This window comes from Dipodomys spectabilis, unplaced genomic scaffold (genome assembly GCF_019054845.1).
Source record: "Dipodomys spectabilis isolate Male_0828 unplaced genomic scaffold, ASM1905484v1 ptg000213l, whole genome shotgun sequence".
NCBI classification, from domain to species: Eukaryota; Metazoa; Chordata; class Mammalia; order Rodentia; family Heteromyidae; genus Dipodomys; species Dipodomys spectabilis.
In genome coordinates, this window is record NW_024870890.1 from 807,627 (window position 1) to 832,728 (window position 25,102).

General features: G+C 46.8%; 2 protein-coding genes across 8 annotated transcripts in view; one reads left to right on the forward strand and one right to left on the reverse strand.

The window, feature by feature from the left end:
• Window positions 1-198: 198 nt before the first annotated feature.
• Window positions 199-7,004, forward strand: Bag2 (BAG cochaperone 2). The gene is made up of 3 exons (XM_042696950.1): window positions 199-353; window positions 4,237-4,346; window positions 5,991-7,004. Exons 1-3 carry the CDS (start codon window positions 241-243, stop codon window positions 6,398-6,400), a joined length of 633 nt encoding a protein of 210 aa, XP_042552884.1. The 5' UTR covers window positions 199-240; the 3' UTR covers window positions 6,401-7,004.
• A 4,070-nt stretch (window positions 7,005-11,074) lies between these two features.
• The window catches only part of Rab23 (RAB23, member RAS oncogene family), a 40,707-nt gene continuing 26,679 nt past the window's right edge, over window positions 11,075-25,102 (reverse strand). For 5 of the 7 annotated variants that reach the window (XM_042696964.1, XM_042696963.1, XM_042696962.1 and 2 more), the window contains 5 exons: window positions 24,303-24,388; window positions 18,950-19,106; window positions 16,777-16,859; window positions 16,167-16,256; window positions 11,075-13,453 (listed from right to left, as the gene is read on the reverse strand). In XM_042696964.1, coding sequence (XP_042552898.1) covers window positions 13,314-13,453; window positions 16,167-16,256; window positions 16,777-16,859; window positions 18,950-19,106; window positions 24,303-24,388 — 556 coding nt within the window. In that variant the 3' untranslated portion in view covers window positions 11,075-13,313. The remainder of the gene's footprint in view (window positions 13,454-16,166; window positions 16,257-16,776; window positions 16,860-18,949; window positions 19,107-24,302; window positions 24,389-25,102) is intronic. The other 2 variants (XR_006150187.1, XM_042696965.1) reach the window with 2 other exon arrangements.

Sequence of the window (25,102 nt, forward strand, 5' to 3'; positions counted from 1 at the left end):
CCCCCTCCTCCTCTCCTCCTCCCCTCCCCCTCCCCCTCCTCCTCCTCTCCTCCCCCCCTCCTCCCCCCTCCCTCCCTCCAGAGCCCAGCCCGGCCCGGTCCGGTCAGGGAGGCGGGCCGGTGACGCAGCCCCGGGGCTCTGCTCCCAGCTCCCCGCCTCCCGCCTCCCGCTCCCGCTCCCGCCTCCCGGCTCCCCCCGCCGCCGCCGCCGCCGCTGCCGCCGCCGGAGTCGGCCGCCCGCATGGCTCAGGCCAAGATCCACGCCAAGGCCAACGAGGGCCGCTTCTGCCGCTCCTCGTCCATGGCCGACCGCTCGGGCCGCCTGCTGGAGAGCCTGGACCAGCTGGAGCTCAGGTGGGCGGCCGCGAAGGGCTTCGCGCGGGAGGGCCGGGGAGGGCCGGAGGGCGGGCCCGGGGCCTCGGCTCGGAGCCGCGCGGCCCCGCCGCCCCGACCTCCTCCCGCGCGGCTGGCCAGAGCCGCGCCCGCAGCGCCCGCCCGGCCTCTGCCTGCCTCGGGCTGCGTGAGGCGGAACCGGCCTGCAGAGCCCGCTCCTGCTGGGCGCCCGCGGCGCCCGCCGGCGTCCGGAGAGAGCCCTGGCGGCAGGGCCCCTGCCAGGGCGAGCCTCGGCCGCCAGTCCCTCCGGAGCCGGAGCACGCGCACCGGCTGCCCGCGGCCGCGGGGCGCTGTGAAGCTGGCTCCACTCGCGGAGAGAGCACCCCCCAGGACCCGTGGGAAGCGTCCGCGCGGCCGGGGTGATTGCGGATGGTTTGGAGACTGAACAGGAACTTGCTGGCGCCTGAGGATGGGGATTTTGGCTGTTTGAACATTTCCCAGTTTCCCTGCACCATTCCTCCTCTGGTCAGCCATTTGCTCAGCCAGGACGTGAAGAGTTGGGTGGCAGGCGAGGCCGAGGGTGCTCGCTTGTCCTTTGTGTTCCTTGGTAGGGTGTGCCTGGGCTCCAGGACTCAGCGCTGACATTGTAGAACAGCTTGCAGTTTACAGTTTACAACATGCTGTCATTGGAGGCAGGAGGGGCACACCTATCATTGCCTCTTAGAAGTGAGGGCCCTGAGCCCGCAGGCCCACAGGGCTCCCCTCGGGCCTGACTACTAATGAGTAGCTCTGGACACACAACATCCCCTTTTACACCACTGTCCTGATGGGAAATAAAAGCTGAAATGTTAACACATGGTGATTAGAAAGCCTTCCAAAAGTTCTACTTTGCCAGAAACATTAAGTGAACATGGTAGAGATCTTTGGATACAGGACTATCTAATAAATGCGCCGTAAGTTTAAAAATCTGTTAAGGAAATTCTTTTTCAAAAAAATCCATATTATAAACATTTGCCATTTTCCCTCCATTTCAACTTCCTCTTGTTACAGGGTGAGTTTGTGTTCATAATGGAAGTGTGGAGTAACTGTCATGAAGCTAGTATATGCCAGCACATCATACATCTTAACCCGTTTTACATGCCAGTCAGTCCTGTGTTACTCTGCCTGCTTTTCTGAAGTGCAGCCCCGATCCTTATCACCCTTGTTTCATAGCTGAGGAATTGCAGCTCAGTGCTTAACTACTCAAAGTCACACAGCTGAGAGTAGCAGCTGCCAGCACTGCACAGCCTATGAGCTGAATCCTTAATACCTCTGCACCTCTGTCCACCACCTACCAGGTGGCCTCCGGTACCCCAGCTGCAGAGATTTGTAAGGTGCCAAGACCTGGGACACACAAGGAGGCATCTCCGGTTTTTTCTTGTGAATTTTCTAAGGTGTTTTTGTCCTAGCCTTCTTGATGATTTGATGCAGTTTTTCAGGAGCACAGGCCAGGCAGTCTGCATGTGAGGATTAGTTCTTTCCCAATATGGACACGTGGCTGCTCCAGGACCTGTTAGTAGTACTGGCTGCCCCTTGCCATCAAGGGACATTTGTGTGGATGTCAGGTTTCTCACACTGACACACAGTCTGGTGCTTGATCTCAAACCAGTGGAGAAGCCATGAACAACAAAATCTGTATGAGTTGAATTTAGGGGAAGAAATGCTATTAAATAGTACACGTATTGTTTAAACAGGCACTTATTTAAAGCAGCACTGTAGGATCAGCTTTTAAAAGAAAAAGTTGAACAGGGGATGTGGTACCTACACTAAATAGAGGGAGCAGCACCAAAGGAAGCACAGGTCTCCTCAAGGGAAATCGAGCCTCCTGGAGCAGGAGTAGGAGGTTTTTGAAAGCTAGTATCAGAGAAGCTAGCAGAGAAGTGCTACGGGGAAGCCACCCAGGGTGAAGAGCACCCTGGAATCTTTACAGCCTACCTTTGCTGTCACATGGGGAAGATATACATAATGTGTGCAAGAGTAGCTTGGGATCTTTACATGCCAAAGAGTGACATTCTGCCTTTACTGTCAAATGGAAAAGGTGTACATAATGTGTTTTTTAAAGTTCCCTTGTAAACACCTGGTAATTTTTGTTATATGTAAAGAAGTGTTGGCTCACATCTGTAATTCCAGCTACTCAGGAGGCTGAGATTTGGAGGAATGTGATTTGGAGCCAGGATTTAGAGACTTTAAAAAACAAAATTCACAGCTCCACATATGGCTCAATGGTACATTTCCAGCGAAGCAAGGAAGTTAAGCAAACATGAGGCCCTGAGCTCAAATTCTGGTACCAAGGGAAAAAAGAGTTGTGAAAAAACACCCAAAGAAATCACCACAAAGCATAAATGTTCTCATTTCCTTTAATAACTCTGTGTGTGTGTGTGTGTGTGTGTGTGTGTGTGTGTGTGTGTGTGTGTGTGTGTGTAGTGCCTGGTAAGTGTGTGTGTGTGTGTGGAGTGTGTGTGTGTGTGTGTGTGTGTGTGTGTAGAGTGCCTGGTATCAAATCCAGGGCCTTGCGTATGCTAGGCAAGCTACCACTGAGTTGTGTCTCCAGCCCCAAATAGCTTTGTTATATGTGAGTTTTATTTTTTTAGACTGTCTCCTAATGTCTCTATTTCTTTAACAATCCCAAAAATTCACTATGACAGCTTATGCTGCATGAAACCTTATTTTAGAACATTATGCAGTTCTTGATCATCTCATATTTGTTCAAAAATTAATGACTTCTTTGAGCAATGGCTTATCAGTCACATGGATGTTTTGTCATTTATCTGTAGAGTCATAGGTAGTGTTCTTACTGCGATCCCGTGACACCTGTCTCTCTCACATGCACTGGGCTCCTGTCCCACTGCCGGCTTGCTGATGAGAAACGCTGGAGTGGCTACGGAGCCGTGTTAGGTGAGGGACTGGCTCCACATGGCTATTATTTTACAGAATGTTATGTTTGTTTCCAGTCAAATTTGTCAAGTAAGACTCTTAGCAATTCTTTGTGCTTACTGGCTCTTATAAACATGACGTTCCACATATATTTTCTATCCCAAAGAAGAAAGCCTTGCTGTAACCTTCCCAGCCTGTTGATGCTATTTTGGGGTATAACAGGTGGGTGACGGTTATAGGGGAGAGCACGTGTTGGGCCAGGCCGAGAAGGAAGGGCCCTTTTATGGAACTGGCACACACTAAAACATCGGTGAAGTTGTTCCTTCTGTGCCCATTTAAGGCAGCAGTCTGGATTGGATCCTCTGTATTTCTGGGATCATGCAAATATGGAGGATAGTTCTGTTACTATCTTGTTTTATAAAAGCTGACAAGTTCTATAACGTGAGAAACTGCCCTATAGAGAACTTTTCTTGCATTTGTGATTCTAAAGCCTAGTTTTAAGTGCCTGGGTGTGGGTATCTGTATGTAGTGTGTGTATGTGTGTGTGTGTGTGTGTGTGTGTGTGTGTGTGTGTGTGTGTGTGTGTGATTGAAGGATGGTAGGGAAGTACTTAAAACTTGGCTTTATAGTTAGGCTTTTATTTATAGGTAAGATTTATGCCACAAACCTATGGGAACTTTCCCTCTAGATTTGGGGAAAGATATCAGCACTGTTGAATGTAGTGCTGGAGTACCATTAGTCAGTACTATAAAGGAAAAATTATTTTATTGGGAAGAAACAACAATTGTCTTCTGACAATTATTTTCTGATTGTCAGCCTAGAAAAACTAATAGAGTCAATGGAATGAACAATTAACTACAAATCAAATAAGTGTCTAAACAAAGTTCAATAAACTTGAAGTTCCTAATGATCTTTGAACTTGTAGATGAAGAGATGAAGGTTGAGGAAGATGGCTCACATGCTGACCGTCTGCTTTTCCTCATTCGCACAGGGTCGAGGCTTTGAGGGAAGCAGCAACTGCAGTGGAGCAGGAGAAGGAAGTGCTTCTGGAGATGATTCACAGCATCCAGAACAGCCAGGACATGAGGCAGATCAGCGACGGTGAGAGCCAGCCCCGAGCGTGCTGTCGTGTTTGTGGAGAGGGAGCGAGAACAGAACAGGTGCAGCTGTTCATTACCGCAGTCACTTGCCCGGCCACTGGTCCAGCCGGGGTCCCACCCCCAGCCATGACCAGGACGACACCTACCAAGGCCATCTGGTTTACTCCCTCATTCATTTTTAGTGTCTTTATAAGCTATAGGACTGCAGGACAGGACAGGCACCAGTGGCTCATGCCTGTAATCCTAGCCACTCAGGAGGCTGAGATCTGAGGATCACAGTTCAAAGCCAGCCCAGGCAAGAAAGTCCATCAGACTCTTATCTCCAATTAACCACCAGAAAACCGGAAGTGGTGCTGTGGCTCAAGTGGTAGAGCCCTTGCCTTGAGCTGAAAAGCTGAGTGATGGACAGCACCCAGGCCCAGAGTTCAAGCCCCACAACTGACCAAAAAAAAAAAGACTGCAAGATATTTAAGAGTGGAGGCAAAAGGTGAGAGTTGAGGCAGAGAAAGAAAGACAAAAGGAGATGAGTTTTCACCTGACTTGGAGGAAAAGAAGAGTACCATTTTTATTTTATTTATTTATTTTTGTCAGTAATGAGGCCTGAACTCTTGGGCCTGGGCGCCGTCCCTCAGCTCTTCAGCTCAAGGCTAGCGCTCTACCACTTGAGCCACAGCATCACTTCTGGCTTTTTCTGCTTATGTGGAGCTGAGGAATCAAACCCAGGGCCTCGTGCATGCAAGGCAAGCGCTCTACCGCTGAGCCACCTTCCCAGCCCCAAGAGCACCATTTTTGAACCAGAGGACCCATCGGGGCTATAGGGCTGCATTGTAGCCATGTTCCTTAGTGCATGGCTGCCAGGGTGAAGGGATCACTGGCGTTGCTCTCCTTGGCGCTGGACTTCCTGGTCGCCTCCTGGGGGAAGGGGCCACACACAGGCTTTGCTCTCTTGGCACTGGGGTTCCTGGGCTCCCGCTGCCCTCCCCAGGATGAGAGTGGGTGGAGTGAATGATCAGTCTGACTCCAGACCACAACTGCTGCTCATCCAAAGGGGTCAGTGTGTCTCTTCACCGTCTTGGCTGAAGACTGGGGATTTGGAAGCTGTGGGACAGGACAAGAAGGGGACTCCTGACTTCTTGTAGGTTGAAAAATGTTGGTAGAGCTCCATTGTGCAGCCTTGCTTCCTTCTGCTGGCCGTGATCTCTGGACCTCTGGCCTACTCCACCCCTCCGGGCGGATGAAGTCAGTGCCTGTCACTGCTACTGGGCAGCCAGACTCTGGGCAGTGTGCTGTGGTGAGCTCTCATGTCCTTGTGTGGGACTTGTGATCACCACCTTTCCCAGCACAAGCCCTGGTGTGGCTCCCTGCTCCAGCCCCGAGCTGAGCCCATCTTCATCATGTTACCAGTGCAGAGCTGCCACTGCGTGCAGACACACAGACCTGTTTGGACACCTGCTCGGTGTCCACATGTAAAGATTATCCAGGAAAGGTGGCCTATAACCTTGCTCTTCCTGTATGCTGTGTTCGCTTTAAACAATTCTGAGAAGTGCTTATAGACGACAAGTTTTGTCGCTAATGAACACCATGTTCTTGTCATGTTAAGTCCATGTCTTCTACTGATGGGTCTTTTAAACCTTGATACATTTAGGGGAAAGAGAAGAATTAAATCTGACAGCAAACCGTTTGATGGGACGGACCCTCACTGTTGAAGTTTCAGTGGAGACAATTAGAAGTCCACAGCAGCAAGAGTCCCTCAAGCATGCCACGAGGATCATAGATGAGGTGGTCAGTAAGTTTCTGGATGACTTGGGAAGCGCCAGGAGTCATCTTGTGTCTCTCTACAGCGCATGTTCATCTGAGGTGCCCCCTGGGCCTGTGGACCAGAAGTTTCAGTCCATAGTAATTGGCTGTGCTCTTGAAGATCAGAAGAAAATTAAGAGAAGATTAGAGACTCTGCTTAGAAATATCGAAAATTCTGATAAGTCCATCAAGCTATTAGAGCATTCTAAAGGAGCTGGCTCCAAAATGCTACAGCCAAATGAAGACAAATTCAATTAGTCTTTGAACTTAGAGGCATTTTGATATTGTCAAAATACTAAAATACTATTGCAGGTGACAACTTGTTCTTTATGTTAGGCATAACCTCTTATTTGATGCCAATAGTTGTTTCAGATGAGGGAAGTTATTTTAACACCAAATGTTTTGCAAGTATTAAACCCAGAAGGATTTTAATTATGCAGTTGTTAGATTGAATTGCCATGTACCAGAATCTAGCATTACATGTCACATGTCTTAATGTTCACATAGCATGTGGCAAAGTAGTACTTGGCCAGGGCAAGAGCACACTGCTCTTGTACATAGTGCTTGTACTGTCTCTTCTGGACTGTGGCATATGGTTGACTGGAAACTCCTTGTCTTGAGCAACACACACATAGCAAAGAACTCAGGCTTGCAAGATCAGAGGAATCACATAGAACATTTTCATGCATGCTGTCATTCAACTTTTATGTGCCTGTGTTAAGTACTATTTTGAATGAAAGATTGGAAAATTAGTGATTGTATTTTTATATAAATGGAAGCAAATATGAGAAAATTACCTTCACTTTCACCATCATGAACAATTATGTACACTTAATCTCAAATGCATCATTTCTAAACATTTTGGTGTGGTGCCTTGCCTTTCTCCTCTTGCCCTCCCCTCTTTAAACAAAGCCTGCTTGTTAGCTTCTGGATCTCCATTCTGCCTCCCTGGCTCATTTGCCCACTCCCCGCACACTGGACGTTTGCCCGCTGTTGCTGTTACCACAACATGCTCTGTTCATAGAGCTTTGCTCTTCTTTGATCTTTATATAAATTCCCATTCATGGGTTTTTTAATCAGAGTATATATATTTTCATCTAACATTTTTAAATATTTTGTATAAAAGTATATCAACTTACAATGTCTTCAGTAATTAACACACATCCATTTCACTGATACTGTTTAAGCATTGGACATTAGACTTTTTTCTAACCCATACATCTTGTTTTACTAACAAGGTTGACCCGCACGTTGCTCTTTTTACCTGTAATAAATGAAACAACTGTAGGACATATACTGGTGTTGCTACACAACTACTTAAACCATTTCTCCACAACTGCTCTTGAGTATTTCTTTCTTAAAAACTTACTATAAAGCTGCTATAGAGGGTTTACCATTTCATAAATCAGGCAATGGGGACACTTTTTTTGGATAGAGTCACCCCTTATTCTCTCCCAGTTTTTTCCACCTGTCCACCTCCACAAGTTGTATAGTTCATTTTCAACATGGTCTCTACTTCTCACTCATTTTTGGGGGGGGAAAGGGGGTCATGGGGCTTGAACTCTGGGCCTGGGCGCTGTCCCTCAGCTCTTCAGCTCAAGGCTAGTGCTTTACCACTTGAGCTACAGCACCACTTCCGGTTTTCTAGTGATTTATTGGAAATAGGAGTCTCATGGTCTTTCCTGCCCGGGCTGGCTTTGAACCGTGATCCTCAGATCTCAGCCTCCTAAGTAGCTAGGATTACAGGCTTGAGCCACTGGCGCCCACTCTCACTCATTTCTTGTATTCATATTGAGAGAGAGGTAATAGCCTGGCTTTGTACATCTCTGGGCAAGTGCTACTGAACTGGATTTACCATAGTGAAGACACTGCTGTGACTCATGACACGCTCTGTACCTCACAGGCAGTTTCCTGGTTTGTCTGCAGACTCCAGCTCTGCTGCCACAAGGCTCCCTACCCAGTGAAGATGTTTTTATGTCCTCATTGTGAAAATTAAGGAGTGATTAATCCATTTCCTAGGTTCTCATGTGTTCTCTGCGCAACCCCACTGCTCACATGCACCCCAGTCAACCTGCCACTTTCCACCAATTCTGGCTCTATCTCCTTGACCTTTGTCTTCTCCGCCTTGTACAATGCAGTTGGGTTAGCAATCATCCATTTCTTTTCACAGACGTGAAGAGTGGTGATCCTCCATCTCCAAGGTCTCTGGTCTGCACTGCCTTTGCCCTCTGATCTTCCAGGGTGAGCCACATTATTGATGACTGATAATAAGAGCATTGAGATGTAGGTTTTACCCATCCCAATTTCTGTGCACTTCCCGGACTGTAGCTGCACCTTTAGCACAGCCTTTCTGCCATCTCTTGGTAACTTACTTCCCGGGACTGTACTTCTAGGCAGGCTCTTCTTCCTTTATCTTCAGGGATAGGCTCTCTGTAGCAATAGCCAGCAAGAAGGACCCACTGAGAATCTGGCAAATCTCACCCAGATTCACCAACGGAGGCCACAGTGAAAGTCCTATTTAAACCGTGACACATACATAAATAACCAGCGGTATTTTAATTTATGGACCTGACACACTGAAGTTCTCATAGGAGTGAGAAAGGGAAACATGGGCGTGATGATGGTGAGCAGCTGTGGCAAGGGCTTCCTGACAGTGCACCCACAGAACAGCCTTCCCTTGTAAGCACTAGCCAGGTGATTCCATGCACAGCCCTGTGCTGAGGGCATTTGGTGTGGGACCCTGCTTAGAATTTACCCTGAAGAGGCAGCCACATGCTGGAGATTTCTGCTCCACTGGAAACAGCAGAGCATCTTAACAAACTGAAAACTGTGACCTGGTTTAAACTAATAGACATATTGTACGTCTCAGATGGCTGTGGTACACGAGGTACATACATCTGATACACAGTGTGATAATTCCTTTGGAAGGCTAAATGTTATACTACCTAAATACACAAAATAGGCAAAATTGCTGAGAATGTTGTGGGGAAATTCATTTTTCTCTGTGTCTCCTTACATAGGCATCAAAATGAAAATGGACAAAGCAAAAAACTGGAGTTAAGTGGCAGTATAGGCTGGATTCTAGCCCCACCCTTGCCAGCAGACACTGTGCAGTCCTTAGCAGTACTTGCGAGGAAGCATGGAAGGTGGCACGTGCAGAGGCTGAGTGTGATGCCTGACACAGAGGCACCTGTTAAATGCAGTAGAACCAGACAGGAAAAAAAGAACAAGTATCTGCCGGCCACAAAGACCCAAGCATCATCAAACAGTTTAGGAAACTGATCCATGTTTATAAAAGAATTTCTAGGGCATATTATTAAGTGTTAAGTGCACTAAATAACCAACATCAATAAAATTAGCATGTTAGCATGCTAGATACAAATACCAAATAGTTTGATTAGTGTGTGTGTACATGTGCACACACCACTGTCAGGACTGCAGCTTGAACTCAGGGCCTAGAAGCTCTCCCTTAGCTTTTTCATTTATGGCTGACCGGTTCTCTTCCATTTGAGCTACACCTCCACACCTGGTTTTTTGCCAGTTGATTGGAAATAAGTATCTCACAGACTCTCCTACGCTGGGTGCCTTGGAACTGCACAACCCTCAGATTTCAGCCTCTTGAGTAGTCACCGGTACCCAGCAGTTATTTTTATTTTTTTATTATTTTTTAAATTTTTCTTTTGGGTCCAGTCGTGGGGCCTGAACTCTGGGCCTGGGCGCTGTCCCTCAGCTCTTCAGCTCAAGGCTAGCGCTCTACCACTTGAGCCACAGCACCACTTCCGGCTTTTTTCTTTTTGCTTATGTGGTGCTGAGGAATCGAACCCAGGGCCTCATGCATGCAAAGCAAGCGCTCTACCACTGAGCCATCTTCCCAGCCCCAACCCAGCAGTTATTTTTAAAACCTATTATACTTTTCAAATTTTAGTTCTACATTGGTGATACACATTACACACAATCCTACCTTAAAATGCATTTATTTTTTGATTTGGAAATCATCTTCACTGAAATTTTAATCAAATAGTGTATTTTAAATTAAGCTTGAGGGCCTAATTACAAGTGAATACAAGTGGCTTACTTTAACAAAGCATTATTAGTAATAAAAATATAGAAGACTCAAGTTTTCATTTTTAAAATTCTTTTTACCAATATCCTACCATAGACCCGGGGGTCTTCAAGAGAGAAGAAAGGAGCATGAGCTAGTAAACAGGTAAATCATCTGGTCACTAGAGCCTTGTGATCAGTGTATTAGTCCACTGTTGTTTCACTATGTTCACTTGTGCAATAGATTTACAAGTTTTATAAGAAAAACTTCTATGTAGTCTGATATGCATACTTCCTGCTTGCTGAAGCAGACAGAGTCGACCTATTGGTTGATGGTGGTGCAGTATGGATGCTGTTGCCCTGATTCAATACGCTGGTGGTCCAGCTAGGGCAGCAGTCCAGCAGGGTTTCAGGCTGGGTGCTCCTGCTGCACTTCCAGCTGGGCATCAGGCTGAGGTCTTTAACGAGACCTCAGCCCCTCAGGCACAGATGGGTTCGCTTCAGAAGTTCCTTGACCCCTGCCTGTGGCCCACAGTGGACAGTGATGTGTCCTCTTTTTGGTAGTTTTGACTGTACTTTGAGGTTCTACATGTGTGCTCAACTTTGGGCAGTGTTAAAGGCAACCATTTAACCTGATTCTGTTGGGCTGTATTGCTTTATTATGGGCTTTTCTGATATAGTATTTAATTCATAGGCAGTGAGCATAGAAAGAAAGGAAACCTAGGGAACTCTGAGCTGTGGCAATTATTTCATAGGTATCTCTCTGCTAAAAAAGCAGCGATAGTACCAAGAAGACTAGACACAAATACACAACCCCCTGTGCTTTTAGAGACATTTTTCGAAATTATAAGGTTATTTTAATAGCTCAAGGGTCAGAGAGGAAAAAAAAAATTGAATTTTGAAGGTTTTAGAATTTATTAAATTGAGAAACTAACATCATTTGTGGCTGATTTTCAGACCTACTTAATGACTGCATAGGTGTGAAATATAGCACAGTAAAAGTCCAAATGTGTAGCAAAGATCTCTTTAGTTTTTGTTAAATAAGAAAAAGATAAAAACCAGTGACATAAAATTATATTTCAATTTTTAAGGGAATTGCAACCATCATCAGGGATTACATTTTTATAGAAAAGTAGCACATACTTTTACTCACATACATTTAATCAATATGAAATAGGACATTATGTAACAAATGACTTTCCTGCTAACAAAGGCTGTTAGATTACTTGCCACAAAATATACTTTGTGCAGACATTAAAGCGATTGTTTTTCAAGGGAGGAGAAAGCAGTGCCCACCAGGAGGTGAGCCCCCAGCCCTCATGCTCACCCCTTGCCAGCAGTGGGGATGGGAGCGTGTGGCAAAATAAACCTAGGACGTGTTCGGGAACGCGGTGCCCTCAAAGCAAACGTGTGCACTGGAAAGGCCGGTCTGTTCTAAACCTCACTGCAAGGAGGGGAGAATGGTCCAGACAGGAGACTTAAAGGAATAGTAGGAGGATGAAACATACCAGGAAAATACAAAAACACTCATATTTTAGTACAAAAATGTAAAATGACCTCATGACATTTTCCAAGAAAAAAATATTTTTGACATATTTTGAAGTCTTGTAAAAATGAGATGCTATCTGAAAAGCAGATCCATTACAAACAAAACCACCTGGACCAGACTTGAGTCAGTTTTGGAAGGCTGCTGTCCCAGGTCACATCAGTGTGTGTCAGACCGTTTCCTGTCCCTCCACTTTTACTAGCATCCATGAGCAGGACAAAGAGTTTCACTGCGGTGGCAGTGTGGCCTCAGAGACCGTCTTGAACTATCATGTGATGGCAGCAGTTCCTGAGAGATCACTACGCAGACCAAAGGCTGTAGAAAGTCTCATGGAAAAAAACTATATAAAAATGTGTAAACTGAAGGGGATTTCAGCATTGCAAGGCATTATGAAATCCACAACTTGGATTAGGACTAAAGTTCATCTTTTGTGCACTTTTAAAAATGGCTGCGATAATTTTAAGGTCTCCAGATTGGATTCTGTCAGCAGCAAAAAGTGCCAGCCACACAATGCGTTTTGCTAGGCCTCCTGTGCTAGGCGACCTCTGGCAGCTGGCTGACCGGTGTGGAAGCTCACGCTCACCTTGCTCACAGTGGGGACACACACACACACACACACACAGAGCTGGCTGACAGGTGTGGAAGCTCGCGGGCGCACGCACACACACACACACACACGCACGCACACACAGCTGGCTGACAGGTGTGGAAGCTCGCGCGCGCACGCAAACACACACAGCTGGCTGACAGGTGTGGAAGCTCGCGCGCGCATGCAAACACACACACACACACACGTGCGCGCGCGCACAGTTCTTCAGTGAGGACCCCACGGAGAAGCTGCAGCATCTGTCTACCCTGTCAGAGAAGAGAACTGCTCTTAAGAGTTATCATAAACAATATGAATTCTGATAGTAAAGCACTTGTAAGAATTAGGTGATTTTTTTTTTTTTTGGCACAAAGCATTTTTAAGTTCAAGCTCATTTTGCAAAATGTCTGTCTAGAATTTCTCATTCGAAAATAAAACAAGACACAAATGATTTCATGAATGAGTTAGAATCTAATTACCTTAAATACTGTACATGTTTTCAGTTTGCTCAGGACCAACTAGCGGCATGCCTTCCTCTACCAATATTTAATGAAAACATTGCCAAAAACATACCAATGCCATCTGGCTAGACTCAGGGTTGCCTTTCAGTACTATGTTCTCCAAGTATTCACAATGAATACTGCTTTTCAGAAAAGGAAGATGACCAATTGCAGGAAAAGAATGCTTTTTCCTTAAAATCAGTTCCAATATAATTAGGCATTCATGTTTTCCAGCATTTAAAATTCTGCACGACCTGTTTGACATTTTATAGCATTAAAAAAAAACAACAGGAGAAACTTTGTCTAATGTAGAAATAAGAAAATAAGCCCACAGGGCAGTTTCCCACAGGTCCCACACCACATTGTGAAGCCCTGCAGAGCAGAGCTTAGATCTGCTAGCCATCAGGAAGCCACTAGGCACAGAGGCTAAGATGCTTGTGAAATATGGCAGTGGTGGCATGTGTCAACATACTTCATCCTGGCTCCTCCTAGAACATCTTAGAGTATGTTACAGCTGCTAAAGGGATTTCGGGTTTTCTTGGTCCTTTGTTTGTTAGGTCTGAGATTGATGATGTCTCCGCCATTTAAGGTACTGGAATTCTGGCCCAGGTGACTTCCTCCAGATGTATTAAAGACACCTGTATAAACAGGGAAAGCAGATCAACTCTGAAACACACCAGGGTTACATGGAGCATCATAATAACCATAAGATTTTTTTGTTGGTCCTGGGGCTTGAACTCTGGGCTGGGCGCTGTCTCTACACTCTTCAGCTCAAGGCGAGCGCTCTACCGCTTGAGCCACAGCGACACTTCCAGTTGTAATTCCATTCCACTTTCCCCCACCCTCTCCCACCCCCAGCCTCTGGCAACAGTCCCACTGCTTTGTGTCCTATTTGTGGGCTCTTCATTTTGCAGAATATACCTGGGATTCATTCATACTATAGAGGTTCCTTTGTAAGAAGTGTTTCACTGACTGCCATGTTCTGCATGTCCATTCATGTATCAATGTACATTTCAGTACATTTCAAACTCATTTTTGCCTGGTTTACTTCTTTCTTTCTTTTCGTGGTACTGGGAGTTGAAATCGGGGCTTAGCACTTTAGGATTCTGTCGTTCCTCTCCCCCACCCCAGGGAGGGTCTCCAAACTTCCTGGCTGGCATTGCTGTTTTATAGGCACAAGCCTTATTTTTAATAGTTACTACAAGACAAAGGTAGCAGCAAGTGCCTGTAATCCTAGATACTTAGGAGACAGAGAGACACTGAGATCAAGACCAGCCTGAGCAACACAGTGAAGACTCCATGTTCAAGAATGAACTGATGCACATGCTCTTTAGGTTCAAAAGGGCACAGTGAAATCTCCTTTTCACCAAACTCCACGTCCACCCCACCCAACAATGTCCTCCTCCATGGCAGACACGCTATACTTCTTCCTGAAGGTCTCCAGGGACTCTCTGCATATACAGGAAATGCACCTTTTTTGCCCTCCATTTTTTACTGAAATCGTGGGGTACTCTACATACTGGTCTGTGGAATCTACCTTGAATTTTGGCATCAATAAATGTGTTAATTACTTTGCCTATTTGCATCATATAACCACCTCAAAAATACTTGATTTATATAGACACAATATTTGTGATACTTTAATATTACATATGCAAAAGCTAGTAGTAATACAAAGTTTTCCTATTTAGTATAACATAAAAATGATCTACTGGTAAAAGTGACAGATAAAAGTACTAAAAACAGTACTAAAAATCATTTAAAAATTAATTGCAAATTATTATAATTTTTTTCGTTGGTTGTGGGGCCTCTACTCTGGGCCTGGCGCTGTCCCTCAGCTCTTCAGCTCAAGACTAGTGCTCTACCACTTGAGCTACAGCACCACTTCTGGTTTTCTGGTGGCTTATTAGAGATTAAGAGTTTCACAGACTTTCCTTCCTGGGCTGGCTTTGAACCGTGATCCTCAGATCTCAGTCTCCTGAGTAGCTAGGATGACAGGCGTGAGCCACCAGCGCCTGGCTAATTACAAATTATTTGGATGGTACTATTCACAAAATGTACTTTAATTTATGAACTGTCTACCAAACACCATACATGGAACCCTAGGCAGAGAGACTACAAGGATACAATGATGTCTAGGACCAAGTCTGTCCACACTGAATTTTACAATCTAACAAAGTGTGAGACCATTCTATGTTAGGTTTATAGGTAGTTCAAAGGAGGACCAATTATAGTTAATTCCTGCAACAAGAAACCCTAGGTGGAGAATGTGCAGTGGACCTCTGCCAGCCATGGACTGTGATTTCTGTTAGAAGAAAATATGAAAGGTTGTAGTTCAGTGGTAGAGTGTCAACATGCAAGTGTGACACCCCAAGTTCAAACCTCAGTTCCTTCAAGAAAAGAAAGTATGGAGCTTGAGTCTTCCATTGGGTCTGAGAGAACACAAAGAATAAATACCCTGACACAGGATGAGAACATTCATCTCCCACAGGTGCATGTGCACAAGTCAGTAAGCCTGCAGTGTGCTTGGAACCAGAAAACTGGTCATATGAAACAGTGGGTGAGGACGCACACCAGGACAAGACAGTCTTCCTACACTAGGTAAATGCTGGGAGAGGAGAAGCTTTGAGGACTGTAGCCAAGACAAGAGCGTGGCCCAAGGAGACCAGAGCAGGCAGAGGCTTACTGCGCATGCTTTCTGCTCACAAGACATCTGTGGTGTCTGTCGGCAGGACACATGCAGTAAAAGCCAGAACCGAGGAAGAGCCACATTAGAAGATGAGTGCGCTCAGGGTCACTCAGTACGGGGATGGGATGAAGATGAAGTCTTCCAGATAGCACTCTGGACTTCATGAAGGCTGACGCACCCTTGTAGAGAACTGCATTTACCATGCAAGAGAAAAGGCTGGCCACAGGGAGACGTGGACAAGTGCACAGAATAGCCTTCCTGAAGCTCCTCCAGGGAAGGAGGCCTCCATAAAAGTACCCTTCTCTCCCTCCTCCCCTCTCCCCCTCTCTCCCTCCTCCCCTCTTCCCCTCTCTCCCTCCTCCCCTCTCCCCCTCTCTCCCTCCTCCCCTCTCCCCCTCTCTCCCTCCTCCCCTCTCCCCCTCTCTCCTTCCTCCCCTCTCCTCTTCTTTCTCTCCCCCTTCTCCCCTATTTCTCCATTCCCCTTTCCCCCCCAAGAGTCCACGGCAACTAACGAATGTAGGAAATTCAGTGTAAGAAAACACTTAACTTGAAATACTGATACAACTAAGTTTAAAAATCATAAACCATATTTCTTAGAGAAATGTACACTATAAAAAAGTAAAGCAATAATGAGAACAGGTAGCACTTGTTCTTGTACTCACCAATTTTGTTACTACTTGAATGCATCAGTTCGGGGTCCTCGGGGACTTGTTTGAGTTTTTGAAGGTATTTCTCAGCCAAATATTTAAAAACTAGAATAAACACAAGGTCAATTTGACTATGGTAAATGTAACATTATTTCATATTACACTATCTGTACTAACCCTACTTAAAAATTAAACTTCAAAATTTATTTCAGCAATCACCTGAGAAGTACTAAGTAGTATTTATTTAGTAAGGAAAGGAAATTATATTTGTAGACATTGTTAGCATAGTGATTACCATTTAGCAACACTAAATTGACTCATTTTTGAAAAAGTCTCTACCTAGATTAGTTGAAGAAAACTAGCTAAAATAAACACTCAAGTACTAGTTGCAATCCAATAAATGATTCTTCTGGATTGAGAAGTCCCAATATTCCTCTAATCTCTTAAACAAGTTAATGTCATTATCACTACCTCTTTGTTGACTACCAAGGAATGCTGAAACAATCCAATCATGCTGAAGAGCTACAGAAACATAGAGGGGAGTATGAACTTCAGAAACTAAGACAAGCAAAACTCCTAACTGCACAAAGGCATACATTTGGGGAAGTTGGAAAGGCACGTTTACCTTCTGCCACGTTCAGGTCTTCCTTTACAGAGGTTCTGTAGAATCTCAACTTTAGCCTCTTGGCCAAGGCCTCGGCTTCCTCACTGTAGGCACACGGGGGAAAAGAGGCTCATGAAGTGTTTCTGACGGCTCGTTTTAAAGGTGGGGGGGTGGAGGGGGTTGGATAATTTCCTTCAAAAATGCTTTACGTTTCCTTTTGAAGCAAGCTTGGCATTGATGTCCCACTGAGTAAGGGTCACTAAAAGCTCAGCTCATTTCATGTTTAAGTGGAAACCTTAGGATTTACTGTTCTTGGGGTAAACACTGTCACACTGTAGTTGTAAACACAGTACTGTTCTAGCCATACAGTAAGTAGTTACCGGTTCACTTTCTCTACTATGGACATTATACTCATCATACTCATCCTCTGAGTACTTACCGGTACACTTATGCAGTGTTAGCTTTCTCTACTGTGAGCAACATACTCCTCACACTCTGAGTACTTACTGGCCACCAAACAACCCTGTTGCCAAAAGCCCAAGTTTAACAGCTGCATCTGCTCTGTCACTGAGCCTCTCTGTGCTCAGAGCTAGCACTCTACCACTTGAGCCACAGTTCCACTTCTGGCTTTTTCTGTACTGAGGAATCAAACCCAGAGCTTCAGGCATGTAAGGCAAATACTCTACCACTAAGCCACATTCCCAGCCTATGAGAGACGCATTTTAGTTTCATTAGAAACCTGATTGTAGTAGCCATGCTACAAAATGGCCCCTGGGGACCTCCTCCCACTGTGTTTCATGTGTTTCATACCCTTGGGTAGCCTCCTCCACCCTGGAAGCAAGGCTGGTCTCCCACAGCACACCCAGTGTGATTCTAGCACCTTGTTTCTGCTTTGCTCTCCTGCGTCACCTTTCTTGAGAAAACTATGGCCATACTGTGGGAACTCATCTCTGAGCAGCCTCACGGCGGGCGTGAGGATCTAGGGCCTCCTGCTTTTGGCATGCTGGACATGAGCAGAGCACACCTAGGCCCAGCACTGGGAGCAGTGGCTAGCCTCGCGCACATGGCAGTTCTGCCAGTAGCTGTGCTATGTATGAACCTCATGGGGTGCTGTAGCCCGTCCAGGCTTCAGCCTTCCCACGGCCACCCGCAGAGCCATTCCTGAGTGCCCTACACAGAGAAACTGAGAAAATGCTGCTTTACACCACTCAACTATACCTGACTGGGTACATACAACAGATAACAGAAGAACAAACAAAGCAAAGAGCCGGGCGCCGGTGGCTCACGCCTGTCATCCTAGCTACTCAGGAGCTGAGATCTGAGGATTGTGGTTGGAAGCCAGCTTGGGCAGGAAAGCCCATGAGACTCTTATCTCCAGTAAACCACTCAAAAAGCCACAAGTGGAGCTGTGGCTCAAGTGGCACAGTACTAGCCTTGAGCAAAAGAAGCTCAGGGACAGTGCCCAGGATTGGCAAAAAAAAAGTGAAAATTTTGAAAACTAGTAAAGATATTAATAATCTAATGACTACTTTTAGATAAAAATTACTTGGATGCTAAACTTTGTTCATTAGTTTGAAACTAACAGTTGTGAATAAACAAAACAATATGGACCATAGTTGTTCTTAAATTTGTGAACACAGAATATCTACTTACTATACATAGTTTAAAAAAAAGTCCACATCTGTCATGTTTAAATCTGGCGGGACATTCCCAACGCCGGCACAGTAAACACTGAGCGCACTTCCTTCTACCGTTCTGAAATGCAGTTCACGACTCTGACCTGCTGTTACCCACTGTGCTTTTGTAATCTAAACCAATCACAGTTAATAGTCACAGAAAATTCAAGAAAATTGAAGCTTTTAAGAAAATAAAATCCTTATAAAGGAAAATATACTAAGGCTTTCCTAAGTTTTGTAAGTCTAAAAAATTAAAATTGTCATTGGGGCTGGGAAGGTGGCTCAGCAGTAGAGCGCTTGCCTTGCATGCATGAGACCCTGGGTTCGATTCCTCAGCACATAAGCAGAAAAAGCCGGAAGTGGTGCTGTGGCTCAAATGGTAGAGCACTAGCCTTGAGCTGAAGAGCTGAGGGACAGCGCCCAGGCCCAGAGTTCAGACCCACAACTGACACAAACACACAAAATTAAAATTTTAAATGTTTATGACCACCCCCTCCCTCCTGAAAGTAGCACCTTACTTCTTTATACAAGAGTCATCCAAGAGATCGATCTTGTTTTGCACAAGCACAGTTGGGATATCTCCAACTTCAGCGACTACTTTTTCTCTCCAGCTGGAAACTGCTTCAAAAGACTCCCTGTCCACCGTGGAAAAGACCAGCACACAGGCCTGGGCTCCTGTGGGGACGGGAACAAGCAGGTTCTACATCAAAGGAGCACCGCACACCCGTCAGGGCCGCCTTCTCCTGCTCACGACAGCTTCGACATGACTGAACTCCTCTTGGTAACGTCTACTTGTATTTCAACATTCAAACTTATTATAAAGTCAAAGAACAAATTTTTTTTTTTTGTCGGCTGTGGGGCTTGAACTCTGGGCCTGGGCGCTGTCCCTCAGCTCTTCAGCTCAAGGCGAGCGCTCTACCACTTGAGCTACAGCGCCACTTCCGGTTTTCTGGTGGTTTATTGGAGATAGGAATCTCATGGTCTTTCCTGCCCGGGCTGGCTTTGAACCGAGATCCTCAGATCTCAGCCTCCTGAGTAGCTAGGATTACAGGCGTGAGCCACCAGCGCCCAGTTAACAAATTTTTTTTTTTGAGTCGGTCGTGGGGCCTGAACTCTGGGCCTGGGTGCTGTCCCTCAGCTCTTCAGCTCAAGGCGAGCGCTCTACCACTTGAGCCACAGCGCCACTTCCGGACTTCACTAGTGGTCTATTGAAGAGTCTCATGGACTTTCCTGCCCGGGCTGGCTTTGTCTTTGAACCGTAATCCTCACATCTCAGTCTCCTGAGTAGCTGGGATTACAGGTGTGAGCCATCGGCACCCGGCAGAGAACCAATTTTTAATCAGGAACCATGTTTCTTAAACATGTAATGCATCAGTATTTGTATAATAGATACAATTATGTATTACACTTGTCTGTAAAATAGTATATACACATATACAGTATATGTACACATATATGCTATATATGTATAATGGGGGGTGGAGTTTTAGCTTACTTAATCATGAAACCCCATAGTATACTAGCAATATTGAAACTATCAACTCTCATGTTAGGCGAATAGTATCTAAGATTAAAAATAACCAGCCGTGTTCAAGAAGCAGCTGTCATATAAATCATCAGTTGCTGATTTAGCCAGTGCAGTAACAGCAGGTGTGTACATGGCGAGCAAGAGGCCGTCCCAGAGCCCAGGCGCTGTTCCTTGCTTTCTGTCCTTCAGAACCATCTTGTGTTAACGCATGCCTGGGCTGCCTAAGCGATAACCATCAGTGCTTTTATTGCTGTAAAGCAGAAGGGAAATCCTTGCTATTCTAAGAACTCGCTGTAAATGCATTAACTATACAGAGTACACACAAAGGAGAAAAACGGAGGGAGGAGGGAGGGAAACAACTGATGCTCACACTTCAAGATTTGAGGAGAATTTGAATGACGATTACATTAGTGTTTAGATACATAAATGTATATTTATTTGAATTCTAATATTTACCAAGACTACACATAAAACACTGTATAATCATTTTAAGCATGACTTAAATCATTTTATAATCATTTCTTTATTATAAAACTCTATTTGTTAGCCTGAAACCAAGAACTGCAGATGCAATCAACTACATTTACATTCAAGGGCCTAACAGGATTTCGCAAGTGTATAAGATCTGACTCTGAAAAACAAAACCAACAATCTTAGAGGATGTATATAGTTAAAAAAAAAAGTCTGTAAGTAGATGGTTCCAGATATTAGCGGTAAGAATAAGACAAAGAGTAAAAGAAAAAAAATGTCTATAATCTCCCCAGTTATATATAAGGGATAGAATAGGCAAAGAACAAAGAAATGACCAAGTGCTTGTCTGGAGAGGAGGATGTGGTGTTGTTCAGACAGGTTTAAACAATCAGGGTAAACAGTGTGCAGAAACCGTGGTTGTTTTCCCCCAGCTCCAGTTTTGGAGTGCTATGGAAGACAGTTTTTCCTGCAGACAGAATTCCCTCAAACAAATGCTGCAGGGAATGCTCCCCTTTCTGCCTTGTGGTTTATCCGATGGTTTTAGAAGAGCCCTGGGCTTCTCAGCACATCCCCCAGGAGAACTGGTGCCTCCCAGCACAGCCTCTGGAGACATCTTCACACCGCTCTTCTGAGCAACTGACCCCTAGTTACCTTCAGCTCAAGGCTAGCACTCTACCACTTGAGCCACAGCACCACTTCTGGTGTTCTGAGTGGTTTATTGGAGATAAGAGTCTCACGGTCTTTTCTGCCCGGGCTGGCTTTGAACCATGATTCTCAGTTGTCAGCCTGCTGAGTAGCTAGGATTACAGGCGTGAGCCACCGGCGCCTGGCTACCTACCTACCTACGCTGGTTTTTCTCCTTTCCCCACCCCTGAATCACATCCCAGATAAGCAGTTACCCAGATGGGGGTGGGGAGGTGGGAGATGCTCACAGTAATGGTCTTAAATGGAAATTAAGGAGATGGTGGGACAGTCGGTGGACTCCTCCTCACTGGTCTTCCTAACCCTTCCCTTCCTAGTCTTTCCTTCATAATGACCATATCCCAACCTACACATGCAGCAGGAACTGTGGCATCCCTTCCCCAGGAAGGTATTGCTGCAGGGGGGAGGGGTGTGTGTGTGTGTGCGTGTGTGTGTGTGTGCGTGTGTGTGTGATCCCTTCCCCAGGAAGGTATTGCTGCAGGGGGGAGGGGCGTGTGTGTGTGTGTGTGTGTGTGTGTGCGCGCGTGTGTGTGATCCCTTCCCCAGGAAGGTATTGCTGCAGGGGGGAGGGGCGTGTGTGTGTGCGTGTGTGTGTGTGTGTGTGTGATCCCTTCCCCAGGAAGGTATTGCTGCAGGGGGGAGGGGCGTGTGTGCATGTGCGTGTGTGTGTGTGATCCCTTCCCCAGGAAGGTATTGCTGCAGGGGGGAGGGGCGTGTGTGGTGTGTGTGTGTGCGCGCGTGTGCATGTGCGTGCGTGTGTGTGAGATCCCTTCCCCAGGAAGGTATTGCTGCAGGGGGGAGGGGCGTGTGTGTGCGTGCGCATGCGCGTGTGTGGTGTGTGTGTGTGTGCGCGTGTGCATGTGCGTGCGTGTGTGTGTGAGATCCCTTCCCCAGGAAGGTATTGCTGCAGGGGGGAGGGGCATGTGTGTGCGTGCGCGTGCGTGGTGTGTGTGTGCACAGGGTGGATGCCGGCAGGGGCTTGCCACATGACCCACACCAACTAAGCCCACCCCCGTCAGCACGGCCATCAGGCCAAGGTGTCCTAATCACACAACAGCTCGGGAGTTTGGTTCACTCCTGGAAGATGGCCTCTCCTCAGCCAAAATAGACAAGGCTGTGGGTGTCCTTGCTTGAGACCAGCAAGAAAATCAGCAGGAGGAACTCCGCACAGGAGATCAGGAAGGCTGTAGTCTGAACAAACTTCTTTTCCAGGAAACAATTCAGTATACCTCGTGTATAAGCCAGTTTGATTCTCTTTTTTTTTTCTTTTGACAGTCGTGGGGCCTAAATTTGACCTGGGCGTTGACCCTCAGCTCTTCAGTTGAAGGCTAGCACTCTACCACTTGAACCACAGCACCACTTCCAGCTTGTGGTGCTGAGGAATTGAACCCAGGGCCTCATGCATGCGAGGCAAGCATTCTACCACTGAACCACCTTCCCAGTCTGTAAAGCCAGTTTGAAAAGGAGTCTGTTTCTGTGTTCAGCAACCCAAACCATTCTGACAGACCCCAAAGTGATCCACAAAGGGACATTCGGTCTAACATTCCTCAGACACATTAATTTTGATTGTGGTAAGTAAATATTCACCTTTACAGTTTAGAAAACGAGAAAGCTTGCTGGCGCTGGCGGCTCACGCCTGTAATCCTAGCTACTCAGAAGGCTGAGATCAGAGGATCGCGGTTCAAAGCCAGGTTGGGCAGGAAAGTCCGTGAGACTCTTATCTCTAATAAACCACCAGAAAACTGGAAGTGGAGCTGTGGCTTGAGTGGTAGAGTGCTCACCTTGAGCTGAAGAGCTGAGGGACAGTACCCAGGCCCAGAGTTCAGGTCCACTTGACTTGCTTGCTCATCTGCTTCTCTAAACCTTGGGCTCGGTTTGTTTTTTTTCTTCTGGTTATTTTGGAGATAGGAGTCTCATACACTTTTCTGGCCGGCTGGCGTCCGGGGCTGTGGGTTCAGGGCTCCCCAGGGAGCAGTGGCCTGCCCGGGCGGGCGGCCCAGCGTGCCTGACACCCCAGACCTAGCACCCCAGGCCCAGCGTGCCTGATGCCCAGGCCCAGCACCTGAGGCCCAGTGTGCCTGACGCCCAGGCCCAGCACACCCCAGGCCCTGAACACCCCAGGCCCTGCACACCCCAGGCCCTGAACACCCCAGGCCCAGCACACCCCAGGCCCAGCACACCCCAGGCCCAGCACACCCCAGGCCCAGCACACCCCAGGCCCAGGACACCCCAGGCCCAGCACACCCCAGGCCCTGAACACCCCAGGCCCAGCACAGCCCAGGCCCAGCACACCCCAGACCCTGAACACCCCAGGCCCTGAACACCCCAGACCCTGAACACCCCAGACCCTGAACACCCCAGACCCTGAACACCCCAGGCCCAGCACACCCCAGGCCCAGCACACCCCAGGCCCAGCACACCCCAGACCCTGAACACCCCAGGCCCAGCACACCCCAGACCCAGCACACCCCAGGCCCTGAACACCCCAGACCCTGACCACCCCAGGCCCAGCACACCCCAGGCCCAGCACACCCCAGGCCCTGCACACCCCAGGCCCAGCACACCCCAGGCCCTGCACACCCCAGGCCCTGCACACCCCAGGCCCAGCACACCCCAGGCCCAGCACACCCGAGGCCCTGAACACCCCAGGCCCAGCACACCCCAGACCCTGAACACCCCAGGCCCAGCACATCCCAGGCCCAGCACACCCCAGGCCCTGACCACCCCAGACCCAGCACACTCCAGGCCCAGCACACCCCAGGCCCAGCACACCCCAGGCCCAGCACACCCCAGGCCCAGCACACCCCAGGCCCAGGACACCCCAGGCCCAGCACACCCCAGGCCCAGCACACCCCAGGCCCCAGATCTAAGCCTAGCACTGAAAACAAGACAGAAGTCATATAAGACAGGGCCCACTGTTTAAATATAAAATGGTGCTTCCCATTTCACAGGAGTGTAGAATGAGGAGCTGGGCTTCAAGAATACCTTGAAATTATTTTAACTTTGTTCTGTCTCACTGCAGGGGATGCAACCTAGAGCTTCATGACGTTAGGTGAGTGCTCTACCTCTGAACTGCATTTTCCCGACCTACTGTAACGATTCTCACAGGGAAACTTTTACATGGGAGAGAAAGCAAACAACGTGACAGACAAATCAGCACCACATTTTACCTCGATAGTAGGCCTTTGTTATAGCATCAAATTCCTCTTGACCTGCAGTGTCCCATAACATTAGTCTGACATCCTCATCATTAACTCTGAAAGAGATGGATTTATGTAAAGTTTTTTTTATAACGCTTTAAGCATATTTTTGTTTTTCAAATCCAAAGGCACTAAAGCTACCTTGTGAGCATCACTGTGAAACGTGGAGTTGAGGCCCTTTAATGTTGGACTAGCTGCAGCAGTGAAAGTGGAAGAGCTGTGCAAATGGAATGGTTTTCTTTAACAATGGTCATGTGCACTAATGGCCGGGCGGACGCGACCCTAGCCACTGCTTTCTCCTCCTGCCCACTCTAGTGGGCTTTGGCGCTTCATAAACATGAGAGTATGGGCAAGAAGCTTCACTGCCCTCTCGCTAGAAAATTTACTTTGTTATAAAGTTGACTACTCAAAGCATTTGTGTCCCAGATGGCACTATGTTGTGGGTTGTTTCTGTTTCTCTGGGTTCAAACCTAGGACCTTCTGTGTGCTAGGCAAGTACTCCACCTCTGAGCTCCATCAATACTGAATTACCAAAAACTGAACCATACTGAGGTAGATTCTTAGTACAGGTGTGGTGGCTATAAGCCCAGTACTGGGGAGGGGAGAATTACAAGTTCAAGGACAGCTTGGGCTACATAGTATATCTGAGCCCAACCTGAGCTGCATCAGTCTCTGCCTTGAAAAAGAAGGAGAAAAAAATCCTTTATAATTTTTTCTAACTGATCAATACCTAGCTTTATGTATATTTCTGTTTAGAGACACCTTATTTA

What these genes read in the sequence shown, in the direction of transcription:
- Bag2 (XM_042696950.1), top strand. Translation starts at nt 241, where the DNA reads ATGGCTCAGGCCAAGATCCACGCCAAGGCCAACGAGGGCCGCTTCTGC. An exon ending in CTGGACCAGCTGGAGCTCAG is followed by an intron (nt 354 to 4,236) that starts GTGGGCGGCCGC and finishes TCATTCGCACAG; the next exon opens with GGTCGAGGCTTTGAGGGAAG. An exon ending in CATGAGGCAGATCAGCGACG is followed by an intron (nt 4,347 to 5,990) that starts GTGAGAGCCAGC and finishes TGATACATTTAG; the next exon opens with GGGAAAGAGAAGAATTAAAT.